Source organism: Cervus canadensis, chromosome 11 (assembly GCF_019320065.1).
Source record: "Cervus canadensis isolate Bull #8, Minnesota chromosome 11, ASM1932006v1, whole genome shotgun sequence".
NCBI lineage: Eukaryota > Metazoa > Chordata > Mammalia > Artiodactyla > Cervidae > Cervus > Cervus canadensis.
Genome location: NC_057396.1, coordinates 21,011,557 through 21,025,832, shown reverse-complemented (window position 1 = coordinate 21,025,832; position 14,276 = coordinate 21,011,557). Strand labels below are relative to the sequence as shown.

The window sequence follows — 14,276 nt, the reverse complement described above, 5'->3', positions numbered from 1 at the left end:
TGGGCAGAGGCAGTTGCCCATGTGAGACCCTCTCCTTGTCTCCAAGGACCCACTTTCTTCCTTCTTTCAGTATTAGGATGTGAATGTGGCAGGACTTGTGGGTTGGATCCTTGGGCTCCAAAGTGTGGCTCCCTGAGAAAGCTGTACCCCCTCAGCCAGGGAGCTCATCAAAGCTTTGTTCCTGATGCTCACTGTCAGGCTTCCAGCGGGCTGTTGATGGCCATCATGACAGAACGCACTCCAAACGGAGAGACTCTGTGGGTTCCCTTGTCTGGGCTGGGGTCAGCAGCCAGACACCAGGGCCCACCTGCTCAGGAAGACGCCCCTGCACGGTGATGTCTGCTGAAGACTAGCCCACCGACACCTGGATCTTGGGACCAGAAGACCTTCCCAGACCTCACCGCCCTCTTCTCCTGCCCCCTGTTCACGCTTCCCAGCCTCCCAGCCCAGAGGTTTTCCCTGAGAGAAAGGGAAGGAAGTCCTCTGGGCTAGCTTGTCTGTCCTGCCCATCACACAACCATGGCTCTAGGTAACAGGATGAGGTCGACTTCGCTGCAATGTTCTTGCTTTTCAGGTTCCCCTAAGCCGAGTCTTCCCAGACTGCCTCCATCCTGCAGGGGCTGCTCACTGGCTGGATTTTGTCACCAAACCTGGAGGAAGGTGATCCGGGGCTGGGGAGGGCACAGCACTCTCTTTCCAATCATGAGGGAGCCTGTGACTGGACCCCTCCCTGGTCCCCAGGGTGAACTTCCTCCAGGACTCTGGGCAGCGGGCACTGCTGTGTGGCTCAGGATTAAAGGCGTCATCCCTGGCCAGGTAGAGACCCGGTCTGTACTCACACACACACACATATGCACACACAGCACACACATGAACATGGGCAAATAACCATGGTTGGTGTACATATATATATATATATTTATACTCACTTCACTCATGAGTTCGTTCATTCACTCTATGATTCACGATGCCGACTAACACCAAGCTTCTACTTTCTGACAGATGCTTTATGATGTGCTGGATCAAGGAATGAAATAAGACAGACACAGAATCTGCCCTGGAGGAATTGAGACTCTCAGAGGGAAAGAGAAACGTTCAATGAGAAAGTAAAGAAAGTGTGGGGTCTTAGCATATAACTGGCTGCTGCTGCTAAGTCGCTTCAGTCGTGTCCGACTCCATGCAACCCCATAGATGGCAGCCCACCAGGCTCCCCCATCCCTGGGATTCTCCAGGCAAGAACACTGGAGTGGGTTGCCATTTCCTTCTCCAAGGCATGAAAGTGAAAAGTGAAAGTGAAGTCGCTCAGTCGTGTCCGACTCTCTGCGACCCCACAGACTGCAGCCTACCAGGCTCCTCCATCCATGGGATTTTCCAGGCAAGAGTACTGGAGTGGGGTGCCATTGCCTTCTCCGAGCATATAACTGGAGGGTACGTTAAAAATATTTTACAAACTGTATTCTGTGGATACTGACCACAGCTCCAAAGCAGAACCCTGCAGACCCTCTTCTGGATCAGGTGCGACCCCCTGGGTTGTGAGATCTTGCGGGGGGGATCAGAAGGGTCCCTTGTGGGGGGCTGGGTGACAGCAACGGCTTACAACAGTGAAGAAGCATTTCAACATTTTAACAACCTGATACAACAGCACCTACAAGTGCCAGCTGCCCACTGGCCTGGAGTGACCATCCAACAGGGAACTACGCAACCTGGATCATCCTTTAGGAAAGGCTTACCTGATCGGGAGATATTTAAGCCAAGACCCGAAGATGGAGTAACAGTCAAGGATCAGTGGGCACAGAGGATGCTGGAGAGTGTTCCAGAGAAAGCAAGAAGTGAGAAAGGCCCTGGCAGGATTAAGGAAATACATTTATTGCCCCACTAATTCTGGCACATGGAGTAGAAAGGGAAACTCTCGTGACGGGCTTGGAGAGGTAACTAAAGGTCATGTCAGCAACTCTGAGAGGGCTGAGAGGTGGAACTTTAGTTTGATGGAGATGACATTTCCACCCAGGTGGTGCTAGCGATAAAGAACCTGCCTGCCAATGCAGGAGACGTAAGAGATGCTGGTTCAATCCCTGGATTGGGAAGATCCCCTGGAGAAAGACATGGCAACCCACTCCAGTATTCTTGCCTGGAAAATTCCATGGACAGAGGAGCCTGGTGGATGGGCTACAGTCTGTGGGGTCACGACTGAAGTGACATGGCACACACACATTTCTACCACCCCATGGCGTGGCAGATTGAAGGAGGAATTAAGTTCACCAGTAGGAAAAAATGTTCATTTCATATTCGCTCAATAGTCTTACCCACCACACCCACATGAGCTGGCTAGCTGAGAAAGTGCTTGGAACACAGGCTCCTTCTTTTTCTTGCTGTGCTGTTCTCAGTCATGTCCAACTCATTGCAACCCAACGCACTGTAGCCCTCCAGCCTCCTCTGCCCATGGGGTTTCCCAGGCAAGAGTACCGGAGTGGGCTGCCATTTCCTCCTCCAGGGGATCTTCCTGACCCAGGAATGGAACCTGTGTCTCCTGCATTGGCAGGTGGGTTCTTTGCCCCTGCGCCACCAGGGAAGCCCCCTTCTTGTTCCTAGCTCTCTGCTTAATGCCAGTTCCTCGGAAAGGTCTTCACCTATTCCTGCATGTCAAACAGTCGTTCCTCGTCTGTGACTCGCTAGCCTCCTTTCCTAACTGCGTATTTCTTACCTCGCTTATTCTGGACTCATGATGTATATTTAGAGTGTCAGCTCCACGACCGTGGGGTCATTGCTTCCCCAGCATCTAGAACAGTCATGGCTGTGGCTGGTGCTCAGCGATATTTGTTCAGTGGATCTTGAATGGATGGAGAAAGAATCCATAAATGGAAGGGTGAAAAGCCAGTGCCCAGGGAGGGACATTGCTTTTAGGAAGGGGAGAAGCTGCTTCCTTATACAGGAGCCAAGAGGCAGGGAGGGTATGGGGGGTGTGTGTGTGTGGGTTGTGGGTTTCATGTGCAAGACTGAGAGTGTTCCTTTCTGCCACCTGTTTTTTCTTTTAGAAGAAGGAAGCAAGGCCATAAGCTGAGATGGAAGGAATGGCTTGACAGAGGGGTTGGTTTGGCGAAAGTGAAGACGTTTTGTCGACAATGAATGAGTTGTTGAGAAATATCATTTGGATTGTTAGGGACTGCTATCTTTAGAGCCTAATTGAAAGGGACTTTATCTACTGATACGAATGTGACTGGTTACCTGTTTTTTCTTCAGTGGCACCCAGCTGTCCAGGTGTGAGCAAAGAGATGCAGCCAGATAATTTTCCAGGGCTAAAGTTTTATAAGAGGGGCGTGGGGTGAGAACACTGAGGCAAGGACTGTTGGATTTTGGGGACTGAGTGGTTAGCATGCTAGACTGGGGAACAGAAACTGGATATGGAGGGAGGAGAAGGGAGAATGTAGCAAGTAGGGAAAAATCTGGGAGTCAGTGAGTAGCAGCCTCAGCAAGCACGAAGCACTGATTTATTGGCAGTAGCCTGGAAAATTCTATGGACAGAGGAGCCTGGCAGGCTGCAGTCCATGGGATCACAAAGAGCCGGACACGACTGAGCAACTGAATACACACACACATGGAAAAACAACAGCCGAGTGAGAGTTGGATGGGCCAGCAGCAGTGGAGAGCATTGCTGTAATGGAAATTTGAATTTCCGATTCAGGCTGGATGACTGAGATGATGATCGGGTCTGTGGTTTGGTCAAGGGATGAGGTGGTTCAAGGTCACTGGAGACAAGGTAGTCAGTGTGTTGGAGGGGTGGTCCGCACAAAGTCCTGAAGTCATCCAGGGTGAGGGGGGAACTCTGGGGGAGAGGAAGACCATGGACAGCAGCCAAGGTCTCGACAGAGGAGGGGCAGAGTCGGAGACTGCCCTTGGCAGTGGCAGCCTGGAATCAGATGGTCTTCCATCTTGTCAGTGTCAGCTGGGTCCTCCCCCACCCCCTGGGTGAATGCCATTGCTGCAAGAGCCAGAGAGAGAGCTCCGCAGTTTCTTCCTCGACACAGAGCTGCCTGGGGAGTTTCTCTTTTGGGTTTCACGTTTGGTTCTCCCCTCTTGTTAGCCTACATTCGTCCCCTGGTTGACCTCAGCAAGTGCCAGGGAGTTAATCACAATTACATGCATCTCCAGACTCTGGAACTTCAGTCTGTTTAAATCTTCACTAGGACGTTCACATGGATCTCAGACTTGGGGTGTCCAGAAACAGAGTCTGCATTCCTAAACTCTGCTTCTCCATGACTCCTTTTAGAGAGTAAATGGTAATTCTATTTTTCCAACTGCATGTGAAAGTAGCTCAGTCGTGTCCGACTCTGCAACTCCATGGACTGTAACCTGCCAGGCTCCTCTGTCCATGGAATTCCCCAGGCCAGAATACTGGAGTGGGTTGACATTCCCTTCTCCAGGGGATCTTCCCAATCCAGGGATCGAACCCAGGAATAATAGGGCTCCCCTGGTAGCTCAGACAGTAAAGAATCTGCTTGCAATGCAGGAAACCTGGGTTCAATCTCTGGGTTGGGAAGATCCCCTGAAGAAGGGAATGGCAACCCACTCCAGTATTCTGGCCTGGAGAATTCCATGGACAGAGAAGCCTGGTGGGCTATATTCCATGGGGTCGCAAAGAGTTGAACATGACTGAACGACTTTCACACACATTTTTCAGTTTATTCGGCTCCAAATCCAGAAGTCATCCTTGATGCCGATCTCAGATCCACATCCATCACCTGTTTCTGTTCTTTTTACCTCCAGCAGAGCCAGAATCATTTGCCCACCTCCAAATGGAACCAGCTTATTCCACACACACTGTCTTGTCTCATCTACATTATGGCCTCCTAATTGATATCCTTGTTTCTTCTCTTGCCCTCCTGTGGTCTATTCTCTACCCAGCAGCCACAGTGACAGTTTTAAAACTTAAGTCATGTCAGGCTTCATTCAAAATTTTTTTCTCAGCCTTCCGTCTTGGTTGAAGAAAGAGCCAAATTCTAACCATAGTCCACAGACCTATGTGAGCTAGCTCTGCATACCTCTGACTTATTTCCTACGCTTCAGCCGCTGCCACACAGCATCCCTTGCTCTTTGCTCCGGCTGAATTGACCTCTCTGCTCTTTATCAAACACACCAAGTAAGTCTTCACCTCAGGACCTTTGCACTTGCTGCCTGAGATACTTTGTTCAGATATTTGCATAGCTCAGTAGGTCACTTCTTTCAGGGCTGCTGCTCAGTAGTATCTTTTCAGAGAGGGCTACTCTGACTCCCCCCCTCACTTGGATTTATTATTGTCCATAGGACTTAGCACTCCCTGATTTAGCCATGATAGGCTAAATAACGCTGTGGTAGCAGATCCTGAGGTGACGTGGCTTGTAACATAAACGAACATCCAGTGGTAGGCTGGAGCCAACTTGTACTGAAGCAAGAGAGCCAGTTAAATTTTCAGGAAATCTGTGAGTCATAGATCATTATTAAGAGTTAAATTACATAAACTTACAATTAACATACTTAAGATGAGGCAATACATATTCAAAACACATCAGTTCTCCATCGTTTCAGTATTATCATTAGTGTATACAAAGTTTATTGTTATTATTATTCCATATCATTATGACCTCTGTGCTTGAGGTTATCTATGCTTCTTTTATTTGCATGTTTGGAATACTATACAATATGTGCTACTGTGTGAGGGTGCATGCTAAGTCACTTTGGTCGTGTCCAACTCTTTGTGACCCCATAGACTGTAGCCCACCAGGCTCCTCTGTCCATGGTATTCTCCAGGTGAGAATACTGGAGTTGGTTGCCTTGCCCTCCTGACTCAGGGATCGAACCTGCATCCGTTAAGTCTCCTGCATTGGCAGGCAGATTCTTTACCACTAGCGCCACCTGGGAAGCCCCAAGCTACTGTGCATCTCTACCTATTCCTCATCCAGTGATGACATGTTGGAATCAGTCATATTGGGAATATTTTCACATTCCTGAAATCAACAAATGCTACAAATCAAGGTTTGATTGCTTTTGTGTCTCTCTGTGTGTGTGCTTTTCTAAACTTAAAGAAGTGATGGGAAAAATATTTATGATGCAGATTAAACTTTAAAGTGTCATGTCTGCAGCCATTACACTCTGAATAGCGAAAATTGAAGCAGTATTCAAAAACTTACACCTGATTTGGCAAAGAGGTTGCTCACTGCTGATGAACGAGTGAAGTTCTGACTCATAGATCTTCATTGTGTCACTTTCATCTTACTTGTTAACATAAATGAATACATCAACCGACATTTATGTTGGAACTATGCTCATCCATCAGTTGCAACCACAGGTTGATTATGGATACAAGACTTCAGCAAAAATAAACCAAAGCATCTGTATTGATTGGATACATGGCATTTCAGTACAGAGTACTGTGTGCATTACTATTGTAAATTGATTATGTCAATAAATTTATAGTAAACACACACACATGCCCCATACATGTATCCCCCCTCCCCTCCTTCTTTGGAGAGCTGGTTGTTAGACATTTACTGGGTTGATTGCTCATGCATGTTACAGGTCCATCATGGGCCTCGCTCTGGGGCCAGATAGTGGCACTTGCACCACGTGCAGTTAGCGGGGCAGGGGAAGCGGGCCACACTCAGACCCACTGGCTTTCAAAGGCTCCGTGTAGAAGCGACATGCACTTCCCTGTTCATATTCCACTGTCAGGAGAGAGCCGCGTGGCCACGCCTACTGTAAGTGAACAGAGAAGCACGATTCTATCGTGTGCCCGGAAGGAGGGGGAGACCTGGAACGCCCGTGCACAGCCCCATGACCCCACGGTACATTAGCGCTTGTGCGTGTACCGTGTACCCACAATGAATGAACGTCACACTGGAGAGTGTTTTGTCTCCTGTGGTCTCTTGAGACACTCAAAAAGTACTTAGCGAAGCTGAGAGGAGACTGGCCTGAAGGAGGAAGTTTCTGGAAGTAGCCCTCATGGATAATGGAGAGTCATCCGAATCTTGAAAAGCAATGTGCTCCTTTCATCCCTCAGCATACTATATGCAGCTGGAAATTTGTGACACGGGAAGCCACTCAGATGCATGTGGCTCTGTGTCCTTTAAACAGGCCCTATGGCCAGAGAAGGAGCAAACCCTGGGGGTGACGTCAGACTGACCCAGGCTGGGACCAGGGTGAGGCCCACAGACATCAAGGACCGTATCATTCAGGTTGGTGCAGGTAGAGGGCCAGGCCTCAGAAGTTAGGTTTTGCCCCCTGGGTTCTTTGCTGGTCTCACCTCCTCCTGGCCCTCGGGCCAGCTCTTCTCTAGGAACTGCTGCTTCCATAGTTAAACAGATAATCCCAACCCTACCGGCTGCTTCTTCCCAACACAGCCACATGGTAGTGTAGGCAAGGGAATTCTGAGCTGAGGCAAAGTTTTCTTCACTCTCTGGCTCAAAGGCTTCATTAAATCCTGGGGGCTGAATTAAGGCTCCGAGTGCTGAGCGGGATGACAAAGGTAATAAGCAGGGGCATTATATGTCCTAGAAGTCTCAGGTGTCTACCTCAGGTTGGCACCTTGGGGTTTAGGAGTGCGCTGTGACCCCAGGTGGGTTTGCTGTTATCACACACCAGGGAGGCAGCCGTGCCTTCACTTTGTTGGCTATCTACCATGTGCCAAGGCTTTCCTACATGGCGCTTCATTGCCAGTACCCACGTCTACCAGTCTTGGCATTTCCTATTTGTCAAAAACGGAAACTGAGTCTGGGGGAGATTAAGTAACTCTTCCGATGTCAAAAGGAAAGTGGCAGAACCAGGATTTGAATGAAATCTTTCTGACTCTGATATCTGGTCCTTCTCAATGAGGATGCCTCCATCAACCTGTGAGAAAAGACTAGAAACCCAATCATTCAGGCAACACAAACTCAGGACCCTGGGTTTTGCTGGTGTTAAAAAACATACCAGCGTCATTTCCACATTTAATTCACATGACAAACGTCCCTTGACTTGAAATAAATTCCAGTTGGACCATAACAGCTTTTTTTTTTCTTTCAATTTTTATTGAACACAAGTATTCTGACAGAATGCAAAGTCAAAATTCTCAGTTAGTACTCAGTATTTACACCAGTGAGAATGGAAACAAAGGTGGTATCGATGTTTCACTTGGTAAAAAGTTTGTAACAAGAGAGAAGGCCCCCGAAGTCGGGAATGCTGGGTAGAGATGTTAATGGAGATCTGATAACCACCATCCAGAGAGACAGCCTAGAGTGAAAACCGGGGAGTTGGAAGGCTCCATAGAAAAGTGTGAAAACCGCGTTCCACTTCAAAGCTGCATTATATACACTACGGCCCTTCAGGGTTCGGAGGCCCCACGCGTGGCACCCGAGTGCCCCTCTGGCAGAACCTGGCCACGCCGGTCTTTATGTGAATACATATGTATGGCACATACACATATAGACACATAGACAGTGGAAACTGGTAGGGTGATCCCTCCTTCAAAAAATTAAAAAAGGAAAACTATAAGCTTTTATCTCTTAACATAAAAGATACAACGTCTTGAAAATAAAGCGACTCCCTCTATGATTTTAGAGAAAGCATTGCTCTGATTTGTTTTTTATTTTTCAAAGAAAGGAAAGCTCACGCATGCAGAGACAAATCTACGTGTGACAGGGGAGAGGCAGAACAAAAGGCTGGCAGAGTTTGGGGTTCCAGCAGAGCCGGGATCTGGGGAGCGGGTGGGTGGGGAGTCAGCTGCCCTGGGCCAGGTTATCTGAGGGTCGACCATACCTCTTTCTCCTCCTAACCACCAGAATCAAAATCAGTTCACTTGACCACAACCCCTTAAAGAGAGATGCACAGTCTCAGTGAGGTATAGTGTGGGCTTGGCTGAGGTGGTCGAAGCCATTACCATCCCAAGATGAGGAATCGATTCCACTGACAACCTGGGGAACCAGAGGAGCGCACCCACCACTCCCCGCTGGGCCCTCCCTTCTGTCTCAGACGCCCAGGAGCTCCCATCTGCTGCGTGCTCTAACCACTGTCTCCGTCCTGGGGGCCTGTGCATTTGAACCAAAGATTTGTGCAAGCCCTAAGGTCAAAGGGCCAGACCTGTGTAGACCCGGATCCTCCATTTCCATCCCCAGGAGCTGAGAAAATGCAAAATAACCCCACACTGAGCAAATGACAAGACCATTATTTTTCACAGTTTGAAATAATCTAGCATAGCGCCACTGACCAGGCTGCAGAAGTGTCAGAACACGGGGGAGAGTGGCCCACAGAACGGACGCAGAGGGGGTCTTGCCACCCTCACCTCTGGCTGCTTCCTCTGTACCTTGGGAAAGGTACCCGCAGAGTGCTCATTTCTGTTGACTTAGCATCATCTTCATCATCATCATCATTTCTATTTCATTCTTTGTTTAAAGGCTTCAATTCCTTTTAAGAGTTATTTTTTGTTTCCTGAATGTTTTTTTTTTCTGAACTATCTGCTATACCTTCCACAACCAAACTATGTTGAAGTTTTATTTCAATACTATGACAAAAACACGTTTCACACTAAAATATTCACGCATCCACAGTGCACAAGCTTGCAGTTCTAAAGTAGAATGAGGAAAAAAAAAGCAAAATTTCTATACAAAGGGCTGGCTTTTCCCTTCTCCCCCCTCCCATCCCCCTTAAAGTTTCTGTATTTTTTTTCCCCCCACTTGGTTTCCAATCCAGGAAAAGTTGTCTTATGACTCCAGACAGCAGGTTGGTTTTTTTTTTCTTTTGTTTCTACAAATGCTGCCTAAGTGAACAGAAGGCTGATGTTATTTTACTTCAACAGATTTCCAAAAAAAGACACTAATTCCCTGAAGCACACATGCTCTTCCGCTCAAATCTAGATTCTGGGCTCAAAAGGAAATTGTATGTATATATTTTATTTGGCTTTCTACAAAAAAGGGGATGTTTGGGGTAAAAATGTGTGTTCACCAAGACCAGCCCCGACTATACAATCTTCTCTGCTTCATTCAACAAAGCCTAAGAGTCCTTCAAAAGGAAGGGTGGGGATGCCTGGGGAGCAGATCCTTTTCACAGATACGGGCAGGTGGTCGCTAATCAGAAGTGGTCTAACCCCCAAGGAAACAAAAAAAAAAACGGAACCGAAAACCCAAAAGCAAAACCGTTCCAGAACGAGATGGATTTTCACCTGAGTCACACACAGGCAAAAATTTCAAATCAGAAGGCGGGGAAGAGCCACTGTAAACAATTAGATTTTGTAAAGTTGTCCTGGGAGGATCCTACACCTCTAGGCAGTATTTGTAACTTAAAAAAGAAAAAAAAAAGGCAGCTATTTTACATGGACATCGAAACACAACTGAAGTCAAACATTTGTCAACTTGTAAACACTGGAAAGCAAAGTTGGCAGAAAGAAAAAAAAAAAAAGGAGAAAGAAAAGAAATCCGAATACTGCAAATTGAGATCTACCCCCAGAAGCTGCATTTGGCATTCTTCCTACAAAACAAGAGTCTATGTGGGAATTGAATTCAGCTAGGAAGGGGGACACACTTTGCATACTGAACAAATACAAAGTGAACAGAAATTATAACTTATTTATGAGGTTTTACAGAGTTCAAACTTGACTGAAAGTAGAAAAATAAACTTGGACTTTGTTCATTCGGTTAGTCTTAGCGTCTGGAAGTTATTTCTCTGAACCCGGTCTGTGCCGGTTCGGCAACACCAAAATCCTGAACCTAGATTCTTTTTTCTTCTGAGCTTCCTAGATTCTTAATTTGGGGTCCTTTTGTTTGATTTTTAAATGGTTTCAGGGAACCGAGTGTCCTAGTTTGGCTGTGGGTTTCACGTTTTTGTCTCGTTTTCTTACAAGTGAGTGCGCAACAAAGGAACCCTTTCTATAAATCTACAAAAAGGAGATCCCATGTTGATCTGCTTAGTTTTTTTTTTTTTTAAAGGCAAAAGACACTAGAGGAATGAGATGTGTGTGCGTGTATGTGTGTGTGTGTGTGTGTGTGAGATATTGGAGATGCTCTGGTGAAGCTGTGTCACTTTTTATTTTGATCTTTGCTGGTGTCTCGTCACCCATCACGCTTTGCTCTCGTTCTCCTTTGTTTGTGTGGCATCGTTGGGGACCGTCTGGACTTCGGCTGGCGCTGGCTTCGTTTCTGTCTCCGGCTTTGCTTCTACGGGACCCTTCCTGCGGAGAATTGGGAAAACAGCACTGAGATCACGGTCTGCCGTAAGCCACCCTCCAGCCAGTCCCTCAAAAGAGCACTGGACTCCAACTTCAGCTGCATGTCCGGATCACCTGGAGCCCGTGAAAATCACTGACCCGGGGCCGTGTCCCCAGAAATCCTGGTCTCCTGGGTCAGAATGTGGTGACTTTTAAAAGCACCCAAGTGGTTCTAGATGTGCAGCCAAAGCGGAGAGCCGATGAATCAGAGGAAGGTGCCCTTCTAGCCCTGGCCTGATGTGGGGGGGCTCCAGCTTTACCTGGAGTGTGGAAGTGTGTCGGGAGCAGCCTCCTCTCACCCTGCTGCTGCAGCAGCAGCTGCCCAGCTTGGTCTAAACGATGCGTGCATTGGGCTCCCCGGTACCGATTCCAGGGGACCCTCTGCAAACCGCCTGCACCTGCCTGTCTGCACTCCCACCGCGCTGTGCTCTGCCTTTCCTGGTGATCCCTCTGTAGGGCTTTCCCCTGGCAGGATAAGCAGATGCTGTTTGTTACCACGGCAGTTTTCCATGGGAGTCTGGTGAGAGGCTGGGGTGGGCTGCCAGGCTCCAGGGGAGCTGAGTGGGGTTGGGTGGGCAGGGCCGTCCTTTTATTTCCCTACAGCTCCTGGTGAGGGTCCCCCGTCACTCTGGGTGGCAGCACCCCAGCTTATCTGGGAGCAGCCAAGGAGCCTCTGTAAAAACCTCCATCTGACTCAGTCGATCCTGGCTCCAGTCAGTCCCTAGAGTGAGAAGCTGGTCTAAGGGCGCACCAGAGGAGACTCAGACTCCAGGCCCAGCTGGTGCCCCTGCATGCTGGCCTCACATTTAAGAAACCTGTACGCTGAAGGACCTGGCCTTGAACTTGGGAAACCTGGCCCTCATTCAGGGCTTGGGAGCTTGAGTCTCCTGAGTCACTTGGGGCAGGAGAAGCAGAAGCAGGTGGGTTGGGTGTGTGGGCGTCCGGGCTGGGGTGTCTCGGGGGCTTCTGGATTTCCTACCCACCCCCCACCCCCCTAGCCTCGGGGTCTGCCTCTTCACTGCCTGGACCACCGTGCCATGCTGGTGGGGACTTGGCCTTGGCCCTGGATGACACCCCGCACGTGGGCCCTAGGGTGGCTGATCAGGGCACCGTGGCCTCCTTAGCTCACTTCCCAAGCTATGCTCATCAGCGACCCAAATGCAAGGGCTCCTCCGGGGACAAGAGATGCCACCGCTAGGATGATAAGGATAAAACGTAATTAACACGGCCTAATTAGTAAGCAGGCGGCTGCCTGCCTGTCGCCCGCTCTCTGCCTTGGCCCAGCCCCTGGCTGACGGTCGCCTCCGAGAAGCCCTGGATGAGGCTGCAGACACAGCTAACAAGGAGGACACAGCACAGACGCACACCACCACGGACACCACCCGAAGACAGCGGACAGAGAGAGGCCGTACTCGGTCTTGGCTGGTGCAGGCGGAAGAGAGCCGTCGGCCGTGGAAGGAGCAAGCTCAGAGGCTTGTCCACTGGCCCCAGCGGCGGGAGCAGGAGAGCCCAGGGCTGCAAAAACATCCTTGGCAAGGTCAATATCTGGGGTCTTGAAGTTCCCTTCGTCCATTTTAAAGTCCTCGCCCTGGGCAGGGTTTGTGGTGCTGACGGAGGCCGCCTCGCTCTTCGGGCTGGCGAGGGCCCTGGCGGCCTCCGCTGGGCTCTTCGAGGCGCCGGGCTGGGTGGGCTCGGGGTCCGGACCTTTGGTGCCGGGAGCCTCCTGCTTGGCCTGGGGGGCTTCCAGGGCAGGGGCCGTCGGGGCTGCTGCCAGGGGACTGGCTGCCGACGGGGAGACGGCCTTGCTGGCTGGAGGGGCCTTGGGGGCCTCGCCCGCGCTGGTCGGGGCGCTGGGGCTGAGCACGGCCCCCTGGTTGGCCAGCACGCTAGAGGACAGGTTGCTGGTGGCTGGGGCCGGGGTGGGAGGGTCGCTCAGGTCAACAAGGGGCGCGACCTTGGGGGCTGGGGCCGGGGCCGGGGAGGCGGCAGAGACGCCGGACCCCTTGGACGGGGTGGCCTGGCCGGCGGGCACAGAGTTTGAATCAGGCGTGGCCGCGACCGGGGGGGCGATACTGGAGGTCAGGGTGGTGGTCTCACTGGTGGGGCTGTTCTGAGCAGTGGCAAAGGTTTCGGTGATAGTGTCAGAGTTAGCGGTGACGGTGGTGACAGAAGGCAGCATGTCCTCGACAGTGGCTGTGGTGTCAGCAGGCAGCCTGCGGGGAGGACAGGAAGTAGAAGAGATAGACGATGAAGCTGAGACAGACAGAGAAGCCAAGACAGGGCGGAGGCCAAGGCAGGGGCCGAGGGCGGGCATGCGGGGACGCACAGGCAGGACACAGGCCCACAGAGAGAGGAGGACGTGGGAGGCAGCACAGGCCCGGGCGGGCAGAAGAGGACACAGGCGACGACAGAGAACGTGGCACCTGGCAGGGGCCTCTCGCCTTCCTCCCTGCCGACTCCCCTGCCGCCTGCCTGGGGCTAGCCTGTCCCTACATCTGCAGCGGGCCTTGCAGAGCCCTGTCACGTCCCGGCCCGGGGAGAGGCCAGCTGAGCTCAGCGTCCACCACCGCGGGCATCCGAGGTCCCTGGGGAATCGGGCCCAGCCGCCCCACAGAGAGGGGCTCCGCGTGGCCCCTCAGGGCTGGGGCGCTGTCCAGCCAGAGATTCTGCGCTTCCATCAAACTCCATTCCCTTTGAACCCACGGTACCCACAACAGCCTGGCGTTCATGACACCCAAAGCTGGGCGTGCCTTCTGACTGAGCGTCCTCAAGGCTTAAGAGACCAGCAGGGCCAGGCTTTTCCAGGTCCCCAGCTCCCCTCACCCTTTTAGGAAGAAAGGCAGAAAACCCTAAAATTCTTGGAAATCCTAAACAGAATCTGCTAAGCTCTCTCAGTGACGTTTCAATCTGCTAAGCTCTCTCAGTGACGTTTCATCTCCTTGAGTCATTTCCGGGGTGTGTGTGTGTGTGTGTGTGTGTGACCTGGGCCCAGGGTCTAGGGATCCCACTGATGCACAGAGCTCTTTAAGGTCACCCACAGTCACCCAGATAGGACCACGAATGCCTCCTCTCT

At 50.7% G+C, this 14,276-nt stretch overlaps 1 protein-coding gene across 5 annotated transcripts in view; it reads right to left on the bottom strand.

Annotated features, from left to right (window-relative positions):
- Positions 1-8,014: 8,014 nt before the first annotated feature.
- Positions 8,015-14,276, bottom strand: part of NCAM1 (neural cell adhesion molecule 1) — a 346,079-nt gene continuing 339,817 nt past the window's right edge. For 4 of the 5 annotated variants that reach the window (XM_043481158.1, XM_043481157.1, XM_043481160.1 and 1 more), the window contains one exon: positions 8,015-11,167. In XM_043481158.1, coding sequence (XP_043337093.1) covers positions 11,056-11,167 — 112 coding nt within the window. In that variant the 3' untranslated portion in view covers positions 8,015-11,055. Of the gene's footprint in view, positions 11,168-12,615; positions 13,417-14,276 lie in introns of all 5 variants that reach the window. The other variant, XM_043481156.1, reaches the window with a different exon arrangement.